Below are 26,816 nucleotides of genomic sequence, written 5' to 3'. Positions count from 1 at the left end.
TTCATTCTTAGAATGAGGACAGAGGTTTGTAGTTTTCAGCAAGTGGAAAAATCCCCTGGAAATCACATTTCAGTTGGAGAGCATTTATTTGTAAAACAAGTATTTGGTCAATAAGAGACACCCAAGGGCTGCTTTGGGAATCAATGCAAGATCACATCAAATCGAAATGGCTGAATTTGAGGCTTGCTCCACCCATTTCATGAAGGTGACACACTTAGCTCGACGGGATGAGCCGTCCAGCCCCAAAACGTTGTTGGAACTTTCCTTGCCCCGGCTTTTCACTTTGATTGGGCCTAATAATGACTAAATGGTGCCGTCTCCTTCAACTCATGGTAGCCCAGACGCTTTGGCTCTGTGAAGAGACAGAGAGGTAGTTAGAATTTCTACAAATCCATCTCTTCCACATTCACCATTGCTTTTTTTCCCTTTGACATATAGAGGTGACTCCGTATGGAATTGCGCAAATCAATCAAGCGGTAAAATGGTCGACTAAAAATGGAGCAGAGCAATGGACTAGGATATACATTGTATATGGTTTTTATTTTTGACAGCATTGATCCCTGGTTAAATGGACTTAAAAAAGTTTCTGTGCATCCCAAACGATGTAAGTGAAAATAGCCACGAGTAGAATGCGTTTGAGTGTGTAGATCAGTGTTACGGTACCAAAACTCATATTCTCCTCCACCACTGGGCGTTGTTCACTGCTGTTTACAATCCGCCCCTGTGCCGCTCCCAGAATGGTCATGATATCCACAAGGTTGAACTTTCCTTCTTCTTTGGCTTCCTGCACCTCCTCGGCCAACTCCAAGGCGGCCTCGTCCCGCTCTTCCAACTCCTCTTGGCTCAGCATTGCGGAGAGTCCTTGTCCTGCTGTCGTTTTACCAACCGCGGGGGGCGCCAGAGAGCACAAAGCCTTAACCTGTCCGTACGACTTGAGGTGCGAGACGTTGGCCCTCAAGAAAAGCAGGAGCACGTTGAGATCGTTCAGCGGACAGCCCAGCCTGCGTTTGTTGACCACGTCCAGGGCGGGAAGCACCTCGTAGACGGAGATGAAGGTGGTGTCCCAAACAAAGAGCCGAACGATACTGAAGACTACAATGGGTGCCAAGAGAAGATAGATGGCGCCGTTGGCCACACTTATAACCTGAAAGACCAACTGGCCGATCATTTTGCATTGAACCAGCTCGGGAATCCAGTTGTGATCCCGGAGCATGCCGCTACGCACAAAGCAGCTGAACTCATCTTGCAGGAAGGCGGACAGGTGGAAGTAAGTCAGGTAAAGGCAGGCGGCCGTCATGAAGGTCAGCAGGAGGAAGCCACGCAGGAAGAGCATGCTGACCAGGAAGTAGGAGTTTTGCTTGCACTGCATGTATCTCTCCAGAAGGGGGTACTCAAAGTAGCGCTTCCTCTTTGCTCTGCACGGCAACACAAGGAGAAGCAGATGAGCACATGCGCCAACAAGCGCCTTCTATTTTCAACTAGTGGCCGTCGCTTACCACATTAGCCATTGTAGCCTTCCATAAATGTTTGCCCTCATCTACTAAAACCTTCGCGATACATTGGATTTGGCAGGAAGAAATGAGGAGTGTCTATGAAATGCCAAATAGCAGCAGTACCATCCCATTTGAAGAGCAAACACATTGGCATGACTTCTTTGGTTTCTATGATTCTTCCTTATCTTGCTCTTTTCGTTTGAGGTATGACTGTGTGCGCCCCAATGCACAAAATAGGGTCCATAAATCCACGGTTGAATGAGTACTTGACCGCTCGGAACAAGACCTGACCTCAACCTCATAATACAAGTGTAAAAGTGAACTTGAGCAGTAATTGGGAGTCTTTCTAGTGTGGATGAATGGACCAAAAACCCAAAAGACACACTCCATCATCTTGAGAAAAAGTTTCTCTCAAAGCTTTTTAACAACGGCAAGCCCGAGCGAGCGAGCGAGCGAGCGAGTACATTTCTCTTCCCATGATCTATCGATGCCTTTCTTGTCTATTTTAAACAAAGACACCTGGTAAGCAAAGCAATCATTTCTTACCTCTGCAGCTCCGCCTGAAATGTTAACGGGTTCTTGGTATTGTGACGCATATCCAGGATGCTCCCAGCCAATCGGACGGAGCGGTTGTACGACTTGTCGAGTTCGTCAATAATGAAGAGCAAGTCGGAGCCCAGCGAAGGCACAGCGAGCTGGCGCCAGATGAGAGCCGGCAGATACATGAGCACTGCCATAGCCAGAAGAGAATACGGGAACATCTGGGGGGAAACGGGCGGGAAGCAAAAACAATGACGATGCAGTTCCTTTGGGCTACTTTCAGCTTGGTTTGCACCAACAAAGCAATCCGATTGGATCGGTAACAGAGGCAAAACGACGTCACTCACTTTGTGCACCCAAAGGGAGCGCTCCTCAAAGTTGCCATTGCTATCAAACTCGTGATGCATGAGGGAGTCCCAGCAGTATGTATCAACGTAGCTGGCTTGCTTCACGGTGAAGTTGCTGGGAGGAAAACAGCTGATCTGTGGGCCTGCGGGATGAAGAAAGAAGGCAACACGATGAGCACCGGCCGTCATCTGAGAAGATGGCAAATTTCAAATTGCTGTCCATTGTCTTCAAGCAAACCCCTTCCCAGGGGCTGACCTACATTCTGTTAGCATTTGGAATACTGTTGTTCGTCAAGCACACGTACAAAGGCGTTTAGTTAGTTTAGTTTATTGTTTAGCATATATTATTATATCAATAACTGTGCAAGGAGGGAGACGAAGCCTAGGGCTTGTAAAGAGCTCCACTCCTTCCAAGGGGCTGCCCTACATTCTGGAACATGCTCAAAGAAGAAGAAGCAAAAAAAGCAGACACGATGACTGAACTAACTCCACCCACATGCTGAGCACTCAGTCCCGGTCGGTGTGACAAACGTGATCAAATGACAAGCTTCACGACCAAAAGGACTTTGGCGACATTAGATGCCCGTTTTGTTATGGAAACGGCTTTTGGCAAAACAAGCAGGTGCCGACCGACATCAAGTTTGCAAAAGGCCTTTCAACAAACAAAGGTGTGACTGCTTCCCAAATTTGGGCTTCTTCAACTTGTACTTTAACACAGCCACGCATGTCATTTCACAAGTCGACTCCACCCAAAAACAGCCACGCACACACACACACGGGCTGTGCCCCATCAACACTGACTGAAGGCAAAAAATAGGGCTTCTATTTTTGAAAGCCAGCCTCCCTCCCTCCCTCCCTCCCTCCACATCTGCTCTGCAAGAAGTCTCTCATTATACCTTCCGACGTCAGCTTGTCTAAGTAATAAGAAGCAAATCGTGGTCCGCAACATGTTTGCAATTTAAGCAACATTTTCTAATCTATCTGACGCCATTGAGAGCTGGGAAAAATACAAAGATGTATTCTGCCCATGTTTTTTTCTTATCCACTGACAATTTACGTCTTGAAGTTCTTGGCAAATGTCAGGTATTATTAGATCATATAGCAGTTTTTTTTTTATTTGATTTATTTAAGAAGCTAGGCTCTCCTATTGTACTTTTGCGCACTGCAAAGTTTAGCAAGAAATTCAACCGCACTCTGTAATATGATCCATTTCAGTACTTACGTCTATATTTCTCTATTCATACACTCGCAAATAAAAATAAGAGACAATAGCAAAGGGAGCGTAAACAAAGAGACTTTCTTACCGAGCGACACCTCCCGAGCAAAGGCCATAGAGACCAGCAACAGAGGGAGGCCAACAGAGACATATTTGATCACCCTGTCCAGAGGAAGTTCCAACTCCAGATGGCTGATCCGGTTCGGCACGGCACTGCTCGGCAACAGGGCATCAGCTAGCATGGCCCTCGCCGCTTCCTTGGCAATGGCCATTTTCAACACCTAAATGTTCACAAAGTCCTGTTAATAGCGTGTTGTCTATTTCTCATCAAAAGATCCATCAATAAAAAGATCCATCAAAATCAGCAGCACATAGAGAAGAAGCACCTACCTAGTGGATGGATGCCTTCCAGCTGACTCCAATGGTAGAAAAGAAGGGAGCTGCAAAACAAGCGCTTTGAACGCCTTATGTACTTTGGGCGTGTTTCAGTAAATGAGAGCTTGGATTTGGCTTGAACCAGAATGGGCCAGCTCCAAGTCTAATTACAGAGAAGACATTTGGGGAGCATGCAGCCACCCAAATGGCAGACCTTTAGGACAACAAATGATACGGGTGGAATTGGGCAGATTTGGCTTGCCTGAGCGAGCGAGCGACCGACAGCACAGTGGTTTATTCAGCCCCTATCATTAAAGAGACTCATTTTACACTCTGCATGCATTTCTACCGCTTAGGTCTGAAATTGACAGTACATGTTTCAAAGAAAGAAAAAAAAAAAACCCCCAAAAAACTATCAATTGGCTTGACTGAATGACATGCATAGAAGAAGAATACATCATCCATTTACATTGTTTAATTATTAAAATTGGTCGATTGAAACACAGTCGATTATGACAAGAAGTGTACAAATGAAATATAAATACTCCCCGTCGTCCATCACTTGCGCTGGAAGATGGAGTTAAAAAAAAAAAAAAAAAAAGAAAGAAAAGCAGTGGAGAAAAGAAGATTAATGAGCAACATACTTCACAGTCACCACTCGGAACATGAAATCGAACGTGGGTTGTTGTTGTTTTTTTCCTTTCGACTTTTTCACCATTGAAATGAGTGAATCTCATTTGTAGTTTGGTACAAAACAGAATGAAAATTGCTTCTTGAAAATCTTTTGCGTAAAACGGCAGACTTGTCTTCCACAAGGTGTTTGTCTTCTGCAAAATGGTTTTCTTCCTTTAAAAAGTCAGTTCGTAAATGACGATGGCTTATTCAGTCCCATATTCCAAACCGTGGGATGAAAAGTTTGGCGGGGAGTTGCCACGTTCCGGCGTCAAACGATATCACGCAAAATAGCCAAGCACATTCGGAAGGACCTAGCCTAGCGGCATGTGCACACAAGCAGCCATCATTGTCTTCTTGCTTCAGCTGCCTTATGAGCCCAAGCAAAAAGAAAAAGCAAATTCAGAAATTCGGCAAATCATCAAGAACACTAGCCTACCGGGTTCAAATTTGCTAATGTCCAACAGAAAGTTCAAAGGTCAAGTTCAAGGATCATGCTTAATAGGCTATTCGGTAGCTCAAATATGTCGCGCGAGCGGAAGAAAAATGCTCAGTGTTTGTCCGACCTGAGAACCCATATTTGAACAGGCATCGACAAGTATTGTGCAGATATTTCGAAATGGCCCCACGCCCGGCCCCTCCCGGCCCGGCCCGGCCCGGCCCAGCCCAACTACTGTTGTTTTGTCAAGCAAAAATATTGCCTTTGGAAACCTCGTGCGTTTCTGTGCTCTGAGGAAATTGAAAGTAGTCAAACACATCAGGCTCTCCCAAGCATAAAGTTCTTTCACATTGGATTATTTGGAGCAAGCCCACTGCAGCTCTATTATCCTGTACGGGTCGGGTCGTATTGGATTCTCAATGGAAGAAGCCCTGATTGTTCTGCATGGCGTCAAATGCATATTGAATATGGCAAGAGTGCAATGTGTCGGAATCCCAAATGAGCCATGTGAATGGATGCGAGTGAGGTCAATGTATTCATTGGACGTCTGGTTTGTCCCTCCTTCCTCTCAGACTACTCCAGTTCCTCTCTGTGCTCTATGCTGCCGTCTCTTCTTCCCCTATTGTTTTCATTCTCTCCGTCCTCCTCCTCCCCCTCCTCTTCCTCCTCCTCCTCCTCCTCCTCCATTCCTTCCTCTTCCTCCTCTTCCTCCTCCTCCTCGTCGGTGCCATCCATGGAGTCGTCAGCTCCCAGCATGGCTTGCTGCATGGCCAGAGTGGCAGAGTCCGATGACAGCGACTGGAGGCTGTCTAGGCTTAGCGGGTCTGAAATGAAGAAGAAGAAAAATAATCAATTAGTCATAGCATGTCTCCACACTTGAACCAGTTGAGAGAGACGGACGGCGGCCATCTCGGCCGACTTTGGGCAAAAGGCAGACGATACCCCGGACTGGTCATCAGTCAGCTGCAGATCGATTCGACAACGACATTAACGGAAATCGAAGATAAGTGAATACGCTACAACAACATCACTGACCTATTGTTATGAATGATTATTTGTTAGCTCTGTTTCCTAAGCTGCTTACTTCTAATCAATCAATAGTGGCACCTAGTGGTGAAAATGCAAGCTTGACTTTTCATTCCTTTTGTACAGTTCAGCCCAGGTCATTCATCTAGCTGGCCACATTTGGAATTCACGCGCACGATTGTTAAGAAACACAATCCAACAAATCATCAATCAAGTACCGACGCGTTTTAGATGGCAGGGAAGTGTTTCAATTTCTACAAATGTGTTGATATCATAGAAAGTACCGTCTGAATTGTTTCCCGTTTGGGATCGGTGCGTTTGCAAAACTCCAGCTACAATGGAGTCGGGCCAGAAACGCTGCGTGGGACGATGCTGGGATTTCATTTTCTTTGCTTTAGGAGCTGGGTCAGGGTTACTGGCATCCAACATCGGCTGGAGGATACGCCGCCGAGCATTGATGAACCTGAAAACAGAGAGGTCAAATGAAGTTCCTGCAGAAAGTCATTTTTAAATCAGCGTCCAAAATAAGCAGAGGGACGGACACAAAGGGCCTGATTCAAATTGGTTCTTGACCAGTGCAGTAGAGACATGACACAACCAGCAGATGGCAGCAGAGGATAAGCACATGACATCTTACCAGTTATTCACTTGCAAAAGCGTCAAGTTTGTCTGTGCAGCAATTTGCCTTTTCTCATCTTCTGTTGGGTACGGGTGCTGAGGGACAAATAGAAGACAGCCTTTGTCAGGGCTCAACATCATCCATTGGACATGCAATTGGTTGCCTCACCATGAGATGCTGAAAGAGCCATGAGCGCATGATGTTGGTGGCTTGTTTGGGAAGGACCCCCCTCTTATTCCTTGACTTCTTGTCTTCGCTGTCCAATAGAGCTGACAGATCAACATTTAACTGTGGAGCGTTGACAAAAGGTAGTGAGAAGAAGGTCAACCCAAAGTGGCTGCTGCTGCTGAGTTATTTATTGAACACTCAATATTTTCACATTTTAAAATCAATGATACTAGATAGATTTCGCTGCATCCAAACATCCTTTTTACGCCTGTCCTTGAATGCAACACTAAGGCCGGCCAATCGCCAAGCTCGTTTCATGTTAGCCAATGACAAAGAGCTGAGGGCGGGAGCAACCCAAACAGCCGTTTGTATGAAAAAGGGGGGAGGGGGATGAGCAATCTTGAAAAAACGAAACACTGACAAAATATTGAGAAAAATTGAAAAGAATTTCTCAATGCACGGGTGGCGAGCTGCAATTTAAAGTGTCCCTCCTCTGTAACCCCTATACGAGTCTTTTACGAGTCAGTAGGGGGGCGTTGAGAAAATCGTGTATCAAGGAATAAATGTTGGCCATTACTTGTGAATTCTGGATCTGAATGGTTCCCGGCGGCAGTGCCTGCGTTAACACTTGTCCTTGCGAAGTCACCATGGCAACCGGCTGATATAGCGTCCCGCCTGGCATGACAAAAGACTGGCATGAGAATCAAACAGTTTGCCGCACAACTAATGGAGTCTTAACGTACATATAATAGCGTTCCGAAATTTGGCTACTTTTAAAATAAAATGGCTATCAAGTGTATATGATTCTATCAAACGGAATCCAAAAGAGCAATAACTGTTGAATTGAGGTTGTGTGATTTTGTTACTGGCTTTTAATTAGCCTTGATCAAGACACAAAGTGTGTTGAAGCGCTTCAATGTACAGCAATCAAACGCTGACACATTGATTTATTTCAAGTTAAAAGGGATTTCCGGAGGGCAGGATTAACATTTCACTCAACACGCTTGACATTAGAAGGGTCTGTCTGTCTGTCTGTCTGTCAGCCACGTGCCCTGTGAAGGATAATTAACACTCTTACTAAACGTGATTGCGAAAGCTAATAATGTGCGAACATGGACCATTTGATGGAGTTGGAGATCGGTAATGATACATTTGTCAATATTACTAACATTGATCAGATGTATCGTTGAAAATGAGAAATAACAGCAATTTATGAGATGGATACATTTCCGGCAGAACCTTGAAGAAGCTTTATCATGCTGATGATGCCAGTCACTTTCAAGAAGCTTTCGATAAAAATTCATTCGTACCTGACACCACTTGAGAATTGATGGTGGTTACAGAAATATTGCCCTGTTGCAAAGCCCCACTGGCTGTCACAATCCCCGTAGGGTTGGACACAGAGGTCATGGACGGAGACGAGGTCTGACTGAGTTCCTGAGGAATCAAACGCAATAAGAACTCGAAACCAGTCAGAAGAGATATCCAGCGGAAAACTGACCTGGGGCATGGTGAGGTTGGTGTGCGTGGGAGAATACGGTCCCCCCCCCAGGTCATTACGAAGGAGGTTGTCACTGTGCATCTTGGTTTTGAGGCAGGTGATGTATCGGTTGCAGAAATCCTTACAGAGTTCGTTGACCTTCTCCAGCTCCAATAGGTGGATCCGCAACACTTGGATGGCTTTAACCATCTGGAAAAGCACATCATCAGCATCCAACCAGAATTTGGTCAACCTACACTTGTTTCTACCATCTGCTATAAAGAAGCCTTTGTATCCATTTTCTCCTCCCTCGTCCACAAAATGGCATTCGGGCCGGCATCTTTCAGACAGACGACGTTTAATCAACACTATTTATTGACACATTTTCATGGTGTCCAAACATGCCAACAGGCTTTCCGCGCTCTGTTTGGTGGAGCTGCTCATATCTCGTGTATGCATGTGACTTGACACTCACTCACTTATTCATTTATTTCAGGCCAAATGCTGAGGATGGCTTTTGACCAGCTGTTGCCAGGTTACAGAGTCAGAACTTGGAATTTGACTCACTGCTGGCCGGCCGCACTCGCCACGACAACGTTCACTGTACACCTCGGCGAGTCGGGCACGAGTGAAATGCCGATTGATCGAGTTTGCCCTCGTTCCAGCTAACAAAATCCATTGAATACATCGGATGTTTTGCATTGAACTCACCAAGTTGTCAAGCTCTGGATCTTCACTGAAGAAAGGCTTATGATCGCGCTCCTGCTGGTGAACAAAGTTCTCAATGTCCACGTCAAAGCTGGCGGACGTGATGCACTCGGATCCCTGCGTCGCCTGCTCGCATTTCTCAAACAGCAATGCCAGCAGGGGGAACAACGGATGTCTGGGGACAAATAAAGCCAGAGGGGCCATCAAAGAGTCACATGTTATCTAGAATTGCGATCGGAAACAAGAGGGATCATTCATGAGTAGCGATAATGTGTACAACCAGACAGGGGGGGGGTGGGGGGGGAGAAAAGAAAAGCGCAACTCACAAGTCCAAAACATCAATGTTTATCTAACCGACATAGAATGGATAAATGCTTTTTAATCCAGTGTTGTCTTCCACTTGCACGGCTCGGCCCCTCCTCAGACGAAACCTGTGACTCTCATTTGCATCCTCTAATAGTGCTCTATATTATATTCTAATCTGCCTGATCCCAATTTAATGTCACTCCTTCAGTCAGACGTGGCCAGCATAGTAAGTAGGAGGCCTTACATGCACGGTAAAGAGCCTCGGCATGTCTGTCGCTTTAATAATGTGTACTTGTGGAGAGAAATGAGAACGGGGAAACAAACAAGAAAAAAAAAAAAGTCACTTCTGGTGCTCTACACATCAGCTCCTGTTAAGGGTGGCTCCAAATAATGGATGGGAATCAATCAAATGTGTGATTTAACAAATCCAAAAATGAGATACATTGCAAAAATGAATTTTAGAGAACCTTGGAGCCCCTTAAAAACAACATTTCAAATATTTCAATAAGTTTGACACAGGAAGTCGGAATTCAAACCGAGGGGAGGGAAGGCGCAATTTCATCAACGTGAATAGAAGCGCACGGCTGCAAGGCCATCAAACTCCAATGAGCGCTTGCTTGCCAATACCTTCTCCGAGCGAGCCAGCGAGCGAGCGAGCACCCCGAGCCCTTCAACCCTAACCCCATCACGTCGGGCGCCATAAGCAGCAGCTTGCTTCTATCTGCAGTGCGACAGAGTGAAGATCGCTGGCTAGGGGATCATTACAAGGGCCATAAAACAGCCATTTACAGGACAGCCAGCCAGCGGAGTCAGCACTATCTGCCACCCTCTGGCATTGCACTGTGTGTGCCCAGGAAAGAAAAAGTCCAAAACAGACAATCACAGGTCAGCGGGGTGGGTCGTCCAGAAGAGCCGGCCGACGACGCTCTCGTGTGCCACTGCTATCAGTCCAGATCGCTTGGAACCTTGTCTAGATTGACTTGACACCTATTGGCTGCACCGTGAGATCCAGTTGGATTCTGGAGGACAATTTGGGTTTGTGAATCAAATGACGACACACATACATCATATCACAGGCCTTCCAGGGAGCATTCCGTGGCGGCAGCTGCGGAATACAAAACAATCTGTTCTTTTATGTTAGCTGGAGGCGACTCTTGTGCCAGAAAAACAGACATGGCCAAATTGACACAAAGATGTTTCCGTAGAAGAAATGTGTATGTGAAAGAAACTACTAATAACCATTTGTCACAGTTTCCTGTAGCAGCAGCAGCAGCTGGAGACCAGCACCCCGTGACTTGCTGAAACAAAGAGGCATAGCCTATTTTGTGCCATGCAGCAGCAGCAACACACACTGCTAAAAATACTCAACGGTGCAGCTCAAATGCAGAGAAACTGGCGGATTCTCATTTGGCTATCCTATTCATTAAAAGCATCGTATTCACATGGCTACACCAAAGTAGCCTTCATCACTGCAAGCTCGGAGGAAAGACGGGCTTTTTTTTTGTTTGTTTTTAATAGGATGCACAGGCTCCAGAAGGATCTTTATAGTAAGTGCCACAACTCATTAGGCTAATTCCCCTATCACACATTTACTCGGCACCAAACAAAGGAGGAAGGAATGCAGCGAGGAATCCGCACGCTCCGGTAAAAATGGCAAATCTAGTCATTAGTGGAAAAACAACATTAAATCCCACAAGAATTGGTGGAAAAAAAGATTTGACCTCTTTTCACTTTGATCAAATCTCCATCTATTGAGGAGGGAATGATTAGAAGACAAAGTGCTCCGAAGATGGCTGCTCACATCAAAGCAAGCAGCAGGCCTCAGGCCCGAGCGACCTCAGGCTGCAGGGGCGAGCGGCGGATACCCCGGGGTGGGACCCGGGGAGCGGGTCCGACACACGACGTCTGCAGTGTCATCATTATAGATAGATAGATAGATAGATACAGAGGCACCTCGCTTCTCATTTGGCCCGCCCCCCCCTCCTAATTTACCGTCTGTACAGGAAAACAAACCAGCCTGAGAAAAAAATCGCAACATTTGGAATCATTTATTTCATGGTAGCTCAGGGTGCATCCATATTCTATTTTTTTTTAAATCAACACAAGAGCCTACGCCCACTTGAAATATGTGATTACGGCGCAGCGAGCCCAATTTGCGGCCGTCCGGCGTGTCCATTTCAAATAGAGAGCAGACTTGGCACCTAACCGTATTGCGAAGGCTTAAAAGCCATTTGATATTTGCGAAAAAACAAACTGTGTATTTGTATTTTTCATCACTGCTGGTGCAAAATAGCAATACTCCATGCCTTTTACCAACCTGTAAACAGCCCTCTTGTCAGACTCAAGTTGAGTCTGTGGGTCAAGGGTCACACTGACAGAGTTATTTCCTCCCGCAGTGGCTGCTGGGATATGGACCTGCGGGGTCTTGCTGTTCTGCTGAGTTGTGCCCGTCATCTGTGAAGCAAAATTCAGAATGCGGCAGCGTACACGTTTGTAAACAACCGTTCTTCTTCTTCGACTCATCGCGCAGCTTTGAAGAATCGCTTCCCCAACGCAATGGAGTGCCACGTGTATTTCACGCAGACAGGCAGGCAGGCAGGCAGGCAGACTACAAATGAGAATTGACGGCAAAATGTTTTGCACAACAAGGCAGCTAGCTCTTTTCCTAATCAAGAAAGTCAGTAAATCAAGTCATATTAAAGATCTGCGTCAATTGGCAAGCAGAATTTGTTTCATTTTCTCTTAAGGCGACGTTATGTGTGCAGCATCCCACCCCCACTTTTGTGACAGGTTGGGGAGGGTGAAAGCTTCAAGTCTTAATCCCAGCACCAAATGGGAAATAAATGAGCTTCTTCACACTTAACTAGCTCTCATTTGCATTTTGCCAACATGCTTCTCTCCTCTTGCATTAATCCTCTGGGTGAAAGCAGACAGAGGTGGAAGATGATGATGATGATGATGATGATGATGATAGAGGGGAGGGAGACTCAACCTGCCCTCGCACTGTGGGACAATGGCTAGATCCAGATACATTCAGAGCTAATTAATTAACACTGACCTGTTGGTCACACAAAGCGTGACACACCGGGGGCATGCTGGTTGCGTCTTGAAGCAACATTTCAGACGATATACTATATTGCTGCGGCACACTTGAAATTTTAAAGATGTGGGGCTCATGATCACAAAACTATCAGGCAAGCAACGGTGGGTGGGATCAATGGACAGCCACCATCCAGTGACCTTTTCAATGTTGACTTCCTGTTTGACTTTTTGCTCCATTCCCACTAACCTGTTGGCTCTCCTGGTACGATGGTGGAGGAACGCGCTGGGTGGCCATCATTATCACTGCAGGTGCCGGAGACACATGTTGCATCATGGGATAGCGTCACATTGAGACTGAGAAAGACACAAAAGATGGATTTACGATACGGATACTATCGCGGTCATTCCAAAAGAAGGCGATCGCTCGTAATGCTGTACGCTGGGTGGCCTGCTGGAGGAATCGCTTGGAAGCAGAGTGGAGCAACTTTGCACCAAGGCAGCTGGCTCATTGTTGAAGCCTTATCGAGACAATCAAGAGGCTAATTAGGGCTGTTGCCAGTGGGCTAATTGCTATCGGCCAGGACCCCACCCCACACACACACACACACACAGCTAAATGCTTTACCCTGTGGAATGCCACTGTCACATTCAGCCACACTGTAGGAGCTCATTGCTTTGGGGGTGCGTTGCGTTGCTCGCGTGCACACACAAATAGGCCCCCTGCAATCACCCCAACTTACTCGAGGCAAGCACAGCAGGCAAACTTTCCCCAAGCTACAGATAACCTATGTGAAATATCCTGTGAATTTCAACTTGAGGGGGAGTGCTGTTTTAGTAGAATAATAGTCATCATAATAATACATTCAATCATAATGCTAATAATAAAGCCTTAGAAGGTACCGAAAGACGGACGCACGCACGCACGCTTCAGGAAATCCAACATCCAGTTTTAGTGAGCTTAAAGCTTCAAAATCATTCCAAAAAGAAACCACAGATTCAATTTAAGCACAGTACGTACCACAGAAGCATCAATGCAATTGAGGTGGATGACATGAAAGTACACTCAAGAAGTATTTGGGGTTTCAATCATTTGTGTCTTGGCTTTGTGTTACTCTCATTCCAAGTGTTATCAGCTTAAAGGCATCTTCTCTCTTATCTGGCCTCATTTTAATTGCAAAATACAGCCAGTGTGTTAGTGATTAAAATTGTGCATTAATTGATGAGACTGAAGATAAAGCAATTCCAATTATGGCACAGTATTTTAGAGGGGCTCTCAACTTTCACTATCCCTCCAAGGAATAAAACCACAAAATAGCAATTTGGAGCAGAGAACAATGCCCGCCCGCCCGCCCGGCCATAAAAATACACACACACACAAACGCATATCCATTTCAGGAGTGTACATAGATAGAAAAACAGTATACTACAAGCACGGTAGTCTCAAATTGATTACAAAAGTCACTTTTAAGTGGTTCAATGACTTCATACATGACAGTATTACACAAATTGTACCATTTGAAAATTGCCTGTAGCAGCAATCAAAATTCACCAGCGAGCATTAAATGGAGAAAATGAAAAAGTGGGCATAAAAGTAACATCAAAGAGGTCTGGGAATTTGGATCGGAGGCAAACATGCACGCACGCACACGCGCACGTCCTTTATGGATTTTACGCAGTACGGGGATTCTCTTCAATATTCAACTTTCAGACAACTGCGAGGTGTAGACTTGAGGCTCTTGCCTAATAAATGCAAAATGAGTCACCGTTACGGCTTGCATACGCAGATGATGATAGCAGCCTCTGGCCTCTACTTCAAACAAGCCGCCGTTCTATAGCGGACAAAGCCCAATATTATGGATGGATAGAGGTTCATTCTTCTCAATGCTTAATTGAAATGGCTCTTGCTAAGCAGGAGGCAACCGCATTGACAACACTTTGTGCCATTCAGACTTGTCAGCTTTTAGCTAAATATCTTGGACCTTTAGAACACGGTGCGGGTTGAAAAATGGGAAATCAAATCCTAGGAAATGACTGGCAACTACCCACACACAAAAGACCCACCGACACCAATGCTAATCCAAAATTGTCCAAATTCACACGCTCAGGTACATACACAGCTAGAGGCAAACAAATATTGTCTCACTTGAGATGTTTGGGCTACAAATGCGCCTCTCCAGGGTTAACCTAGCTCAATATACAGAAAGCACTTTTGTTGCCACTCCCTGACCACCTCATTAACCTGGATGGACCTGTAGCAGCGAGTCCGTGTTCAACTCCCTGCTCCTCGATAACCCACACTTCAAATTCATGCTGGTATGATTTATTTATCTGGCCATGTTCACCGGACCACTTTTTGAACACCAATTCATTCCAATGAGTTTTGTGCTGAACACAAGTAGTGCGAGGCTTTGTTGTCGTTTTAGTGGCATGACCCCAATGCTCTTGAACTTTCTTATTGAGCACAAAACAATGAAATGAAAACAATGCTAGTAAGATTCCATAAATGTCCGTTTTTTGGTTGATTTGGAGGTCGAGCAAAATATTGCTCTGGTGTTTTCATGTCATGCTTCAATTCAGTCAAACCTTCTTCACCTGGTTTCTTCATGCTAAACTTCTTGATGAACGTCCTTCATATATCCGACTACAGCAGTAATAAAGACTTCCCTCGGGTATGACACTTTGCGAGATTCATTGCGTCCTTTCTTAGTGCTGACAATGACATCGGTGGGCCAATCGCATGGCAATTGTTGTCTTTTATGCAAATGTGGCTATTACAGCTATATTGGGATTTGCCTTCCCAAAAGTCGATTCAAGTCAAACTACAATAGTCCAAAATCCATTGGAATTCCCAAATGACGAGAGGAATATATGCAGATAAACTCATTAACATCACTAAAAAGGCCTTCTAATGAGATGCTTTTTTTCCCTTCTCTTGAAGAGGAGCCTTCTAAGAGGGAAACAAAGATAAAAATAATATTCCGATAGCGCCACATGCTTGATCAAGGACTACTGAATTGCCTACTCTGTTTAAAAAAAGGGTACAACAAACAGGAAAAAAATACTTCATTATGGCCAAATGGTTATATTATCGTCTGATTTAAGATTGCCTCCCAAAAGTTTGATTTTGCTTCTTGGTATGCATGCCTTAAGCCCGCCCCTTCTCTTTTCAGATGGCAGGACATCTGGAGTTTATTTCAACACCAACAGACATCGGATCTCCCCTAGGCGGCTGACTGGATGGGTGGCCGGCCGGCCGGCCGGCCAGCCGGCCCACTGTAGACCCCTTGAAGTAAGGCCCAGTCCAATTTTAGGGAAAGATACACACTTGTACACTTCAATTTGTACAATGTAACAATACAATCTACATTTCAGTGTAGACTAAAATTGGCAAATTAGCCATCCATCTATATTTGTGTGTTGGATTGACAGACTAGAAAGGGGGGGGGGGGGGGGGGGGGCTGTGATAAATCCTCGCCAGAGAGTGGAGGAAAAAGTGAGAAAATGTGAACAAGTGTGTCCTTTCGAGTAAATGGCATCCAAAAAAGCCTCTCCAATTATCTTTGCTTACCATGCCACGGAGACTGACTTAATTAAAATGAGTTGAGAGGAAGCGGAGGAAAGGAAGGAGCTGCCGCTCGGTGATTGAGGGGCCAAGCGCTTGACATATCTGCAATGAAACACAAAAGCCAATAACCGACCACTCTCCTTTTTCAAATGTTGACTTCAAAAGAGAGAAATAAATTATTATCAATAGAGATTTTGTGTGTGTGTGTGTGTGTGGAGGCTCTGGCTTCTCAGAGAGGCAACTACACCAATTCTTCATTTTTATAAATGCTGGAAAATAAAATTGCCATTGTTCTCATCTTGTCTAACTTTTCTCTGAGAAAACCTTTGACCGTGACCTTTTCACAGGTTTGTTTCTATGGAAACAACACATACAGCCAGCCCCGATTTATTTTGGGTGCTTATTCCCCATTCAGGGGTACGTAAATAATTCTTTTTAAATTGGGCTTTTTTTTTCTTCAGTGACCCATTTATTGAAGTCAGTCATGTCACATAGTACTGAAAACATAAAAATGCTTGTCTCTTTTCTTTTCAATTCAAAACAGCATCAAATGACGTAGTCATGTGACACTTGCTTGAAAAGCAGCCACTATGTCTCTGGGGTACACGGCCTTCTCCAAGTCCACAAAGCTCCGCTCTTCATACAACACACAGAAATCACACATTCCTCTCACCTACTCAGTAGCTGTGCTTTTTTGTCTTGCGAGCTTAATGTACAGTCATGTATTTGGCGCTGAACACAACACAAGAGTGTTTAATGGAGTGTGTTTGCACAGAAGGTGGGTGGGTGCAAAAATGTCAACTTTAACAGTGAAAAATGTTTTGTTTCTTAACTACTTAATAAACCAAACATTTAGATTCGGTATGCAAAGAAACATGTTAATACAATAGGATAAATACATCTTCATAGAGTGCTTTGTAAATTTAGGGAGATGATGAGGATGAAGAATAAATATTGGGACATCTATCCATGCAATTTTTTTCCCCTCTGTATCAAAAAAAAAAAAGAAGAATGGTGAAAAAGTCATTTGCAAGAAGATAAAAAAGCTTCATGGAGATCGAGGAAAGGGAAGACTAACCTGTGCTTTTTGTGAGAATATTGGTGATTTAGCTCTGCCAGCCAGCCAGCCATCTGTTTTGTTTTCCTTCCATCTCTGTTTTTGATGAGCTGTGTCTTCAGCCCCCATATAAAATCCCATTAGCTCTTAATGAAGTCGGGCTCCTAGCCTCTTGGCCTCACCTCATTTAGCACGATTGTCTCGCGGCCATTAGCATCCAGGCAATTACAGGCGTACGACAAGAGTAATTGGAAACGGCGACAGGAATGCTGAGAAATGGGAATAAATAAATAGAAAAAGATATTCCCACTAATAAGCTCCTATTCAAATGACACGGAGGGAGCCTAAGTTAAATCAACATAATTACAATTAGGCTTGCTAGGGGTAAAGAGTGCAAAAATTGATATGGATGGAATCTTGCACAGAGCTAGTAAATGTGATGGGAGGAATTGGGAGCTCATACTGCGAACATAATAATGAAGCGCACAAGCGGAACCTTCAACTTTTGCGAGGTCAGGAAGGATGTGTTTGTGAGCCACGCCATATTGCTTCATTTGCAGAGCCATGGTCCAAACTTTCAATTCTTGACAACTTTCACAATTGCTGGAGGGAGAACAAAGAGACTTTTGGGGGATTTGCAGCTTGGCTCTTTGAAATACATCAATAATGCTTTCTAAAATTACAATTGAGTTTTGCGCTGCCTTTCCGTCTGTTTTGACAAGAATAGAGTGGCTATGCAAAACACCAATCTGTTTTAATACGCCATTCGAGTCCAAACATGACTTCATTATGTTAAGAGAATCGGAGCAAAATGTCAAAAGGGGATTGAAAATGTCTGGGTGACTAATGCAAATTGCAACGGCATCACTGGTGTTCTTCACTCGACTGCATGATCAAGTGAGCTTGGCCCCTCTCCCCTACTTCATAAGCTGACTGACAGGTGGCAGAAACATGATCTGGAAAGACCTTCCATCGGGGAAGCTCCCCTACTTAAACGGAAATGCTAGCCAACCAACGGACGGACGGACGGACAACAGCACAGTGGTCTCTGCGGCTGAATGATGTAAGGGGGGGCTGAAAATGGGGGACCTAGACTACAAAGGGGCATGAGAAGGACAGGGGGGGTGTAATGGAGTTTTTGGCTGATAAATCAAGTACCAAAGCAAGAAGCCAATGTCCGAGGCTCAAACGGGAAACGCCAGGCTGGCTCCCGCAATAGTGAGTCCCAAGTGGCTTGTCCACAATAGAACATCAAGCGGCTGCCTGCCGTCAACAGCAGCCAAGGTCTCATTGCTAAAGTAAGATGGGCCCACCCCGCAGCCGGGATGACTGCGTGAAATGTACGTCAAAATGAAGAGGAAAATCAAATCTTGAAGAGGCCGCTATGTTCGGAGGACGGCTGAGCACGCCAAGCACTTAAAAGGTTTGCGGACATTAGCTGTGTGATTAGTCTTTCCTTTATGGAGGAACACCAAAATGGCACAGTGTAACCAGACCTCCTCAAGCTTTCAGCTAAACATTGCCATGTGTGCAGCTGCCTCATAAGCTATCTTTTTATTGTGTCTGCAGATGCCTTTCTATACGTATACATAGATATTTACTGTGGTGTTATATGTCTAATTGTATTCAAGTCATTTCCAGCATCCAACCAAATCAGGGTTGCATAACAGAGCTTGGCAGTACTGTCACAGCAGGTCAATGCTTCGAGCAGGTTTGAGTCCATTTCAGATGGCTATGGTATAGTACTTTGATTGATTCCTTCCTTTTTCAATGCGAGCGGATGTTTTACTTACAGTTAGCTCGCCCGCAGCATAACAGCAGCTTTGACTCGTGCTTGCGCCGTGGCGGCCCAGGGTCCAGGTCTTCTCAAAGAGCCTGTCAACAGATGACTATGTTAAACGCATCAAGCACAATCATCATTACTATGACATTTTCTTTTCAACCAGGTTGGTCAAGAGGGGGGAGATTTGCAAACCAAATAGTGTACAACTCATTCGACGTGGTGACGCTAAATCTGGTGAAATTCTCTTGAGCGAGCAACTGACTGACAGCTCCTCCCTCATGAAGCTCCACGCCACTAAAGTGGAGCTATGGCGCACATGCAAAACATTGAAGTTCAATCATGCATTCAGGGCAGGACACCTGATCTTTCGCTTAAAGCTCCCCCAGAACAGTGGGAGTACGGTCAGAGCTCACGACGGGCCTCCTACCTCCAGCAATACACACACACACACACAGCCTCAGATGGGATGGTGTTTATTCACTTTAGCACTGCTCAGTGGGGACTACTGTGCGCTAGTTAGGCGGCCACTACCAGAGGGCCTATGTGTGTCTCTGTATTAGAGGGGCTAAGAAGGACAAGAACAAGCTTTTTTTTGTTCCGCTCACGTGCGCAATGTAAAACCGTTTGTAAGCTCACGTTAAAACAATATAGGTGAACACTAGGGCTGGCTCTCTTTTACCATGGCAATGATACCTTTCAAATCGATTCAATAGAAAGTCATTTTAAAAACACCTTTGCTTCTTTCCCTAATGCTGAAATCCATTTGCACCAAAAGATAGGCCAAGTAGTACATTCACCTTACATGTATTGAATTTTGCTTAGCGCATAGGTTAGCGAGCTAGCAACGCACAATAGCTAGTTATGGTAGCTCGCTCGCTATCATAGCCACAGTTAGCGGTATCCATGCCCAAGAGTGGGTGGGCACACAAACACATCTCATCCGACTTTACAGCGTGCCTAAGAATCCTTCCCTTTTCTTCTTCTTCCTCCGTGAAATTTGCATTCTCTTTAAGAGAAAGCCACCGTCCTGATGGACGTCTTCAAGATTCCACTCTTTTGCGGTCAAGGTGGAAAATAAGTCACCCACGAGACACTTTTCCCACAATGTCTCTGCGGCTATGGCCCCCAGCTGTTCGTGGACTTCCATAACAACAGCTGCACAGAGGTTTAGTGGTTCATGTTGCTATGACAACAGCAGGATCAATTGGCATGCACAGACTCGGTGCTAATAGCCAAAATGACATTCCGCCAAAAATTCCACCTCAATCAAACACAGACACTTTTTTACTGCTTTGAGAGCCATTCGACAAAATGACTGCTTCGCCCTTCTAAAGCCTGAAACGTCACCGGACTAACTCTTGGATAGTTTGGAGTATCGAACGTACATAGATCATGCGCAGCAAATCCGCAAATGTAAAAAAGAAAAGAAGGTTAGTATGCATTCATGCATGACTTCAAACATCTTTTGTGTACGTATATTTGCTGTTTTTCCGCCAGCAGTCAATGCAGCCAGCATACAGGGCGTCAAAACAATGGCTTTAGCTTGGAGTCCCACAGGGGTAACCAGAACCGGTGCAGCATCGCCACGGGGATAAGTCCGACATTTAACGAGCCTGCGACCGATAAGGACAGCTGTGCCAGACCAAACAAGTCACTCACTCACTCACTCACTCACTCACTCGCATAGTTGTCTGGTAAATTTCCAGCTTCAGCTGGAGGTGCCCTGACTTGAGGTATCATCACTTCCAAAGGTACAATCCCTTTCTCAATCGGATTCAATGGGATTTCGGGCAGCGTAACTCGGCAAACTCATTGGAAATGAGATCAGTAGAAGGGAACTGCTCATACAGAATTGGCGCGTTCAAAGACGTCTGTCCGTCTTCACATACGATGTCTTTTTACTTACGCATAGCGGCACGATTGAACGGAGTCTGAGGAAGCTCCACCGTTCACTCATTTAATACTAGAAACTCGTCTGTTGAGTCCTTTTGCTCAGAGTGTGGTTTTGTAAGAAGAAGAAAAAAAAAAAAAAAGGTCAACTTTGTGATTGGGGATCTGTTTGAGTAAAAAGAGAAAAAAAGGAGAAGGAATTCTGGTGCTTGCCGCAGTGACCAACTTAACAGACGGCATCCTGCTGAGCCTGTCTTGTGATGTGTAGAAAAACATAGCGGTCAGGATGTCTTTGTTGGACTCTTTTTTTGCTCCACAAAGAAAAAGCACATCTACACTTTTACCATGAACTGATTTGTAATCAGTCCTAATATTTTCCACGCGCAAAATTCTTACATACAAACAATGAAGCGTAACATGAGTGGGGCCATGAAGCACAGCAGCAAATAGAAAAATACAGCAAAGCAGATTTCCAGACCAAAAAAAACAACACTCCTTGTTTCTTTTTGAGCATGTGCAATCAGAGCAGATGCAGCGGACACAAAACGATTGATTGATTGATTACTCCAGAACATTTGTTTTTTCTTTGAAATCAATGATTGAAGGGAGAAAAATACAAGAATTGAATTGAGCGCATCCCAGCTGACATGCTGTGTGGCGTTTGTAGACACAAATATTCACTCTTGCAAAAAGGGGGACTGTGAATATATTGAGCCATTTTTTCAACAAAGAAAAACAGAAAAAATGTAAAACAATGAATGAACACATTTTATGGTCGTATCAAATGTAGCGTTTGAAAAGTTGCAGTAGTTCTTATTAGTTTTGTTTTTAGGAATGAGCTCATTGTATTTTGGAAAAACTTGCTCGTAAAATTGTTTGAAATGCCTGCCACCTTTCACGGGATGAATTCTCTGTCTGCAAAAGAAGAGAGTGCTCATCCGACAAGGACAAAGTGCTCGCTCGTACTGTCCATGTGCTTAGCACGCTTTCAAACGCCTGCCCAAAGAAATCAAGAAGACATTTTCCACCATCTGCGTCTACCAATGCTAAAAATGAGACACCGTTTTCTACTTTGCGTCGATCCAATCATTCTATTCTGCTTTTACACAATGTCACAGCAGTGGAAGTGACACAAAGTCTATCTGGAAACTCTTGGAAATGGAATGACTTGAAACAACAAATGCCATGGTGAGGTGTCACCGCGGAGAACTTGAGCACTGAATTAGTTTTGACCCTGCAGCCTCTCCCTCCTAAATATTTCCTTTCCAAACTACATCAACAATCCAACGCTATCAGATTTCCAACTTCCATTTGCGCCACACTGACGATGAACGAGACAACCACGTGCTTCCCACGCGAGATTCAGGGAGAGAAATGAAGCGCTTACATGACATTGTTCCGTCTACAAGCTGCTGTTTAGAAGTCACGTTAGTGCTGTCACCAACCTTTGGAAAAGAACCTTTAAGTTAGAGTGGGTGTGCGGGCGCTTAGCTGCCTGCCGTCCCTCTGCTCTTTAATTCAATCGTTGATTACATGATGAAAATCAAGTTAAGGATCATGTCACAAAGCACTAAAAACTCCCAACAATGAGTCAAACTTTGGATTATTCTCAAGTTGCCTTCAATGGGCCATGACATCAATCCGATGAGACACCAGCCAAAGCAATCCGTCCGTCCGTCCGTCACGAGTCTGCTGGAGCCCATCTCGGCCGGCCGGCTGAGTCATTTTCAATACGGCGCACAAGGGGCAAACAGCTGACTTGTACCCAAATGACGTGGGAGCGCCCCCACGGGATTTCGTCACAACGCCGCCATGCTTTCTTTCAATTCCGGGAGCGGTTACCTTCTTTGCCGCAACTCAAATACAAATAGCCATACTGTAAATGTTTATATCCCCAGGAGGCAAAAAGCAATAGAGTCAAGTCATTATAAAAAGACATTCATTTAATGAGTTTGGAACTTCTGTTTACTTTGCAATAAAAGTAAGAGTGGAGGAACAACAGAAACCCTGCTGCTGCTGCTGCTGCTGCTGCTCCTGCTGCTGCAGGGGGGACAAACGGATACCACTGTGCATGCGCTCGGCAAAAAAAAAAAACAATCCAAAATAAGACAAAGCAGACACACATTTTCATTTCAATTGAGGAAGAACAACTAATGGCATGATTAGCCCACTATGAACACAGACGGCAATTTCATCAAGAGACGAATACGGACCGGCCAAGTGATTTTTGCGTCTGGATTATGGAGTGACGTGACAGACAAACACCGGCCGGAACATCCGCGTGGGCCATGCGAGCGAGAGCCACTCTACTTATTGTCATTGTAATAAAAGCCATACTTGCCATTAGCCCTGCAACATGTGGAGCAGCTAGCTCACGCACGGCATGAGGCAAATACAAGCCCCGAAAAAACACACCTAAAATTAGCTGACTTGAGGAAGACGACAAAACTTGATATCGTTCTTAATCCTGGATAAAAACATCTCGTACGCATGCTGCAAATAATCTTGTGAAGGATTTTAAATGGTAGTTTTTTGATAACATATATATATATACACTAAATCTGTTTGCCAAGATTTCAATGATCTGCTGTTCAATTGAATTCAAATATTTTGAACGTCACACACTTGAGCGATTAGCAGGATTCTGGAGTATAATAAATTGGGGATTTACTGGAAGCCTTCATATTTCTGTGTGTGAAGCACTCCTCATTTATTAGGATTATCGACATTCCACAAGAGATAAGAACCAAAGGCACAATGAGGTTCAGCGTCTTTAAATGCAGAATACATAATAAGCTGTTGCTAATTTGATTTTGTGCTTGATCCTTGAATAATAACTATTGATGTCTCGAAATATCCTTTTAAAAAAACTCGACTTTGGCACCAACTCACGTTATATACCGAAGTACTAACTGAATCAAAATGAATGTATGTCAATTTAATAATAATAATAATAATAATGTCCCGTTTGTTCGTAAAGGAATTGTCAACATATTTTATTCAATACATTCATTAATCGACAACATAACAGATTCAGCGAGTATTAAAATAATCATCAGATGCAGCCCGAATCAATACAATAGTCTATCCTTCAATGATTCCATGGTAACAGCCTATTTAGCAATTGCTCCAGAAAAAAGCTGCTCCCCATCAGAAATATGTCAATAGTGTCAGAATACTTGCATGTCCAATGACACAAATCAATTAAGCTCTCAGCATGGTTGACAATGCAATGAACAAACATCGCCACCGGTGATTGCTGGGGATTCTTTCTAACTCGTGTCTTTTGCAGTACAGTGCCACACTTTTATTTCTGGAGCGAAAAAAGTAGTCACATGCTGACAGCAACATTATTACTTCATCCTCAGAAACATGTCAAATTTGTCTGACAGTAAAAATGGAATTTTGAAATGATTTGCTGCTTAGGGCCATTGTTGTTTCACCTGTCCTATTTTACAACATACATTTAAGACATACTTTCTCATTTCAGTTCACTTCTTTGGATAATGTCTGGCTATATTCTTTATATTGTTGTGCGTGTGCTTGTCATCTATTGCAGATGCTTCAAAGCTGACTATAATAAAGAATTTCAAATCAATATTTTCTTGAGTTCAAAGTCAATCGGGGACTTTTAAACTTCCACTCACAACATTTCAAATCATAACCAGACAAGTAGTCTAGTCTACCACTCCCTGGCGTGGGCTCATCCAAGTCAATCAAACAAGGTGAAGACTAATGAGGAGTATCCTAAACATGGTTAGCAATAAAATCCATCCTAGGTGATATCAAGTGGTAAGTAAGCTCCCCAAAGACAGAACATTTTCTTGGGACTTTCTTTTAGTCCGCCAGCTTAAAAGCAAGCATTGAATAGTAGTTTCATAATGTTCAAAAACTGATAACTAAGCATACATTTACAACGGTATGTTGAATGGCAACAAAGACAGGATGAACAGTTGTATAAGAAGAAGAAGAAGAAAAAACATCTATAGCAATTCCGTGTTGTTTCTTGAGTTTTCAGTGTAGAATATTTTTGGGGCAAATGAATGTTGATTAAGCAATGGAAAGAGAAACACAGTCTAAATTAAATTAAAAATAATATATATATCTTTTTTTAATATCAACAATTGCAAGTTTTCCTGTGACAAAAGCGTCCGAGTATATGGCCAGCATTACTTTGGCGTTTCGGTTCATATTTGAATTATTTTGAAATGTAAAGGATCGAACGCGGTGAAGACAAAAGGTTGAAATGCACAGCAATGACTCGTTTGCGATCTCTTCTACTCTTTCATTTGTGAGCGACAAATGCATAGAAAAACAAAGGAAAAAACAAGAAGCCCGTCGAGAGCATTATGTTGCATAAACAACAATAAAAAGCGTCGAAAATACATCTGACGTGCATTGGGCAGAAAAATCGCCGACACATAAATCCAGACGGAGGGGGGGAAAAAAAAGGAAAGAAAAAAAATCCACTGGTCTGTCCCTCCAGCACAAGAATACGTATTCCCTCCTTTCCCTCTTTTCTTCCTCCCCTCCTCTACTTCCCCCTCCCTCCCTCTCTCCCTTCCTTCCTCCCTCCCTTCCTCTGGCCTGGCTGCCTGACTGACTGACTGAGTCCATGAACAATGTCCTGCCTTTTGTAAAGAAGGGGGGGGGGGGGAATGAGGGGGGGAAAGGGCCGCTGAAATGTAAAGCCCGGCAGCAGCGGCGGCAGCAGCAACGGCAGCCGCGGCAGCTCCCAAGCAGTGACATTGAAAATGAATGACAGCTTACCTGCATGCCAATCTTCATCAGACTGACACAGGCTTGACAGCACAGCCTATACTCCTCCACGCAGCGAGTGACGTCAGCGTTAGCAAGCCCCTCCCACCTAGTGCTATGTCTCCGCTCCGCTCCCCCATTTTCTCGGCAGCACATAACAGTCGCTCGCGCTGATGCCTTTAAGCGTCCATCGGAAAAACGCCTTTACTTGGTAGACTCCGTTGAAATAAAAAGAATTGAAAAGCCTTATGCTGCACAAACGCGTTGTGTTCAGCCGGTAAACGCTTTGAGCAAATTCTCCTAGTTTCTTTATCGTAATAACAATAATACGATATAATCGGAACAGTGTTTGCGAGGAATATTAAATATTCATTGTGTAAAATTGGACAAAGCAGTTACTCATCCATGCACGTTTTAGAATTTTACACTCATGCATCATCTGATCTCATCCTAATTTGTTTCAGACGGTAAAATACAGTTTCCAGGTCCAAGACAGGCCCCCCCCCCCCCCCCTTTAAAATAATTTGTTAATGACAATGGCGACAAATCGTAGAGAGAAAGACAAGACAATCATTTCATATACATGTTCGAAAAGGGGTGGGAGTAACAACTCGCTTTTCTTCCAATTAATTCAAAAGCAAACTATAGCCAGTTTGCCCAAAACCACATTTTGGAGGTTGATCAGGCCCGCCCCCTGCTGGCTGCCTTCAACAACTACATGCCTTGAGTTCGACATGAATTACAACACTGCACTGTACTTTAAGTGTACTATAATGTACTTGGAACATGCAGTACGAGTTTGGATGAGAGTTAAACAAACCTACAAATGCGTAATAAGAATGCAGTGACGTCTTTGTGTTCTCATCCCAAGTCATTTTGTCACCGACTTTATTTTACATGTATTATACATAGCTCACGTGCGCCCGCCGCTTTAGATGCTGCGACACGTTTAGTTTACCGATTGCAACCGAATACGTACCGGACAAACAAAATGGAAGACCTCTGAATTTAACCTTTGATGGCTGTGGAAACAAGACCCCCAAACACAGAAGCTGCTATTTCTCCAATCCCCACGAGGCCCGGGTGTTTCAGCAACAACGAATTCGATAGGCTAGGCAGGATTTCAGAGAACCAATTACATTTGAGTTTGCTGTTACTAAGAAGCATTAGACGATCGGACGCGTTGGGCGAGAGTTCAAATTGAGATAAACTAATTTCTTATTGTTTAGACTTAATTACTGGACGCAATAACATGAACAAGGCACATTTGCGTAACCAAGGCAGCACATTGGAAAGTATCGGAATGCTAATGTACAGTCGCCACTGTTATGC

General features: G+C 44.2%; 1 protein-coding gene across 1 annotated transcript; it reads right to left on the bottom strand.

Annotated features, from left to right (window-relative positions):
• Nucleotides 1-67: 67 nt before the first annotated feature.
• pknox2 (pbx/knotted 1 homeobox 2) lies at nucleotides 68-26,537 on the bottom strand. The gene is made up of 19 exons (XM_061300112.1): nucleotides 25,497-26,537; nucleotides 18,847-18,928; nucleotides 16,000-16,098; nucleotides 12,679-12,785; nucleotides 11,707-11,843; nucleotides 9,087-9,258; nucleotides 8,397-8,585; nucleotides 8,206-8,332; nucleotides 7,473-7,570; nucleotides 6,896-7,015; nucleotides 6,746-6,822; nucleotides 6,393-6,571; nucleotides 5,660-5,906; nucleotides 4,173-4,185; nucleotides 3,685-3,877; nucleotides 2,381-2,523; nucleotides 2,040-2,254; nucleotides 664-1,415; nucleotides 68-352 (listed from the first exon to the last, which is right to left on the bottom strand). Exons 4-19 carry the CDS (start codon nucleotides 12,763-12,765, stop codon nucleotides 294-296), a joined length of 2,808 nt encoding a protein of 935 aa, XP_061156096.1. The 5' UTR covers nucleotides 12,766-12,785; nucleotides 16,000-16,098; nucleotides 18,847-18,928; nucleotides 25,497-26,537; the 3' UTR covers nucleotides 68-293.
• Between the last annotated feature and the right edge of the window lie 279 nt (nucleotides 26,538-26,816).

Source organism: Syngnathus typhle, linkage group LG15, assembly GCF_033458585.1.
Source record: "Syngnathus typhle isolate RoL2023-S1 ecotype Sweden linkage group LG15, RoL_Styp_1.0, whole genome shotgun sequence".
NCBI classification, from domain to species: domain Eukaryota; kingdom Metazoa; phylum Chordata; class Actinopteri; order Syngnathiformes; family Syngnathidae; genus Syngnathus; species Syngnathus typhle.
This window is presented reverse-complemented; position numbering and strand designations above follow the sequence as displayed.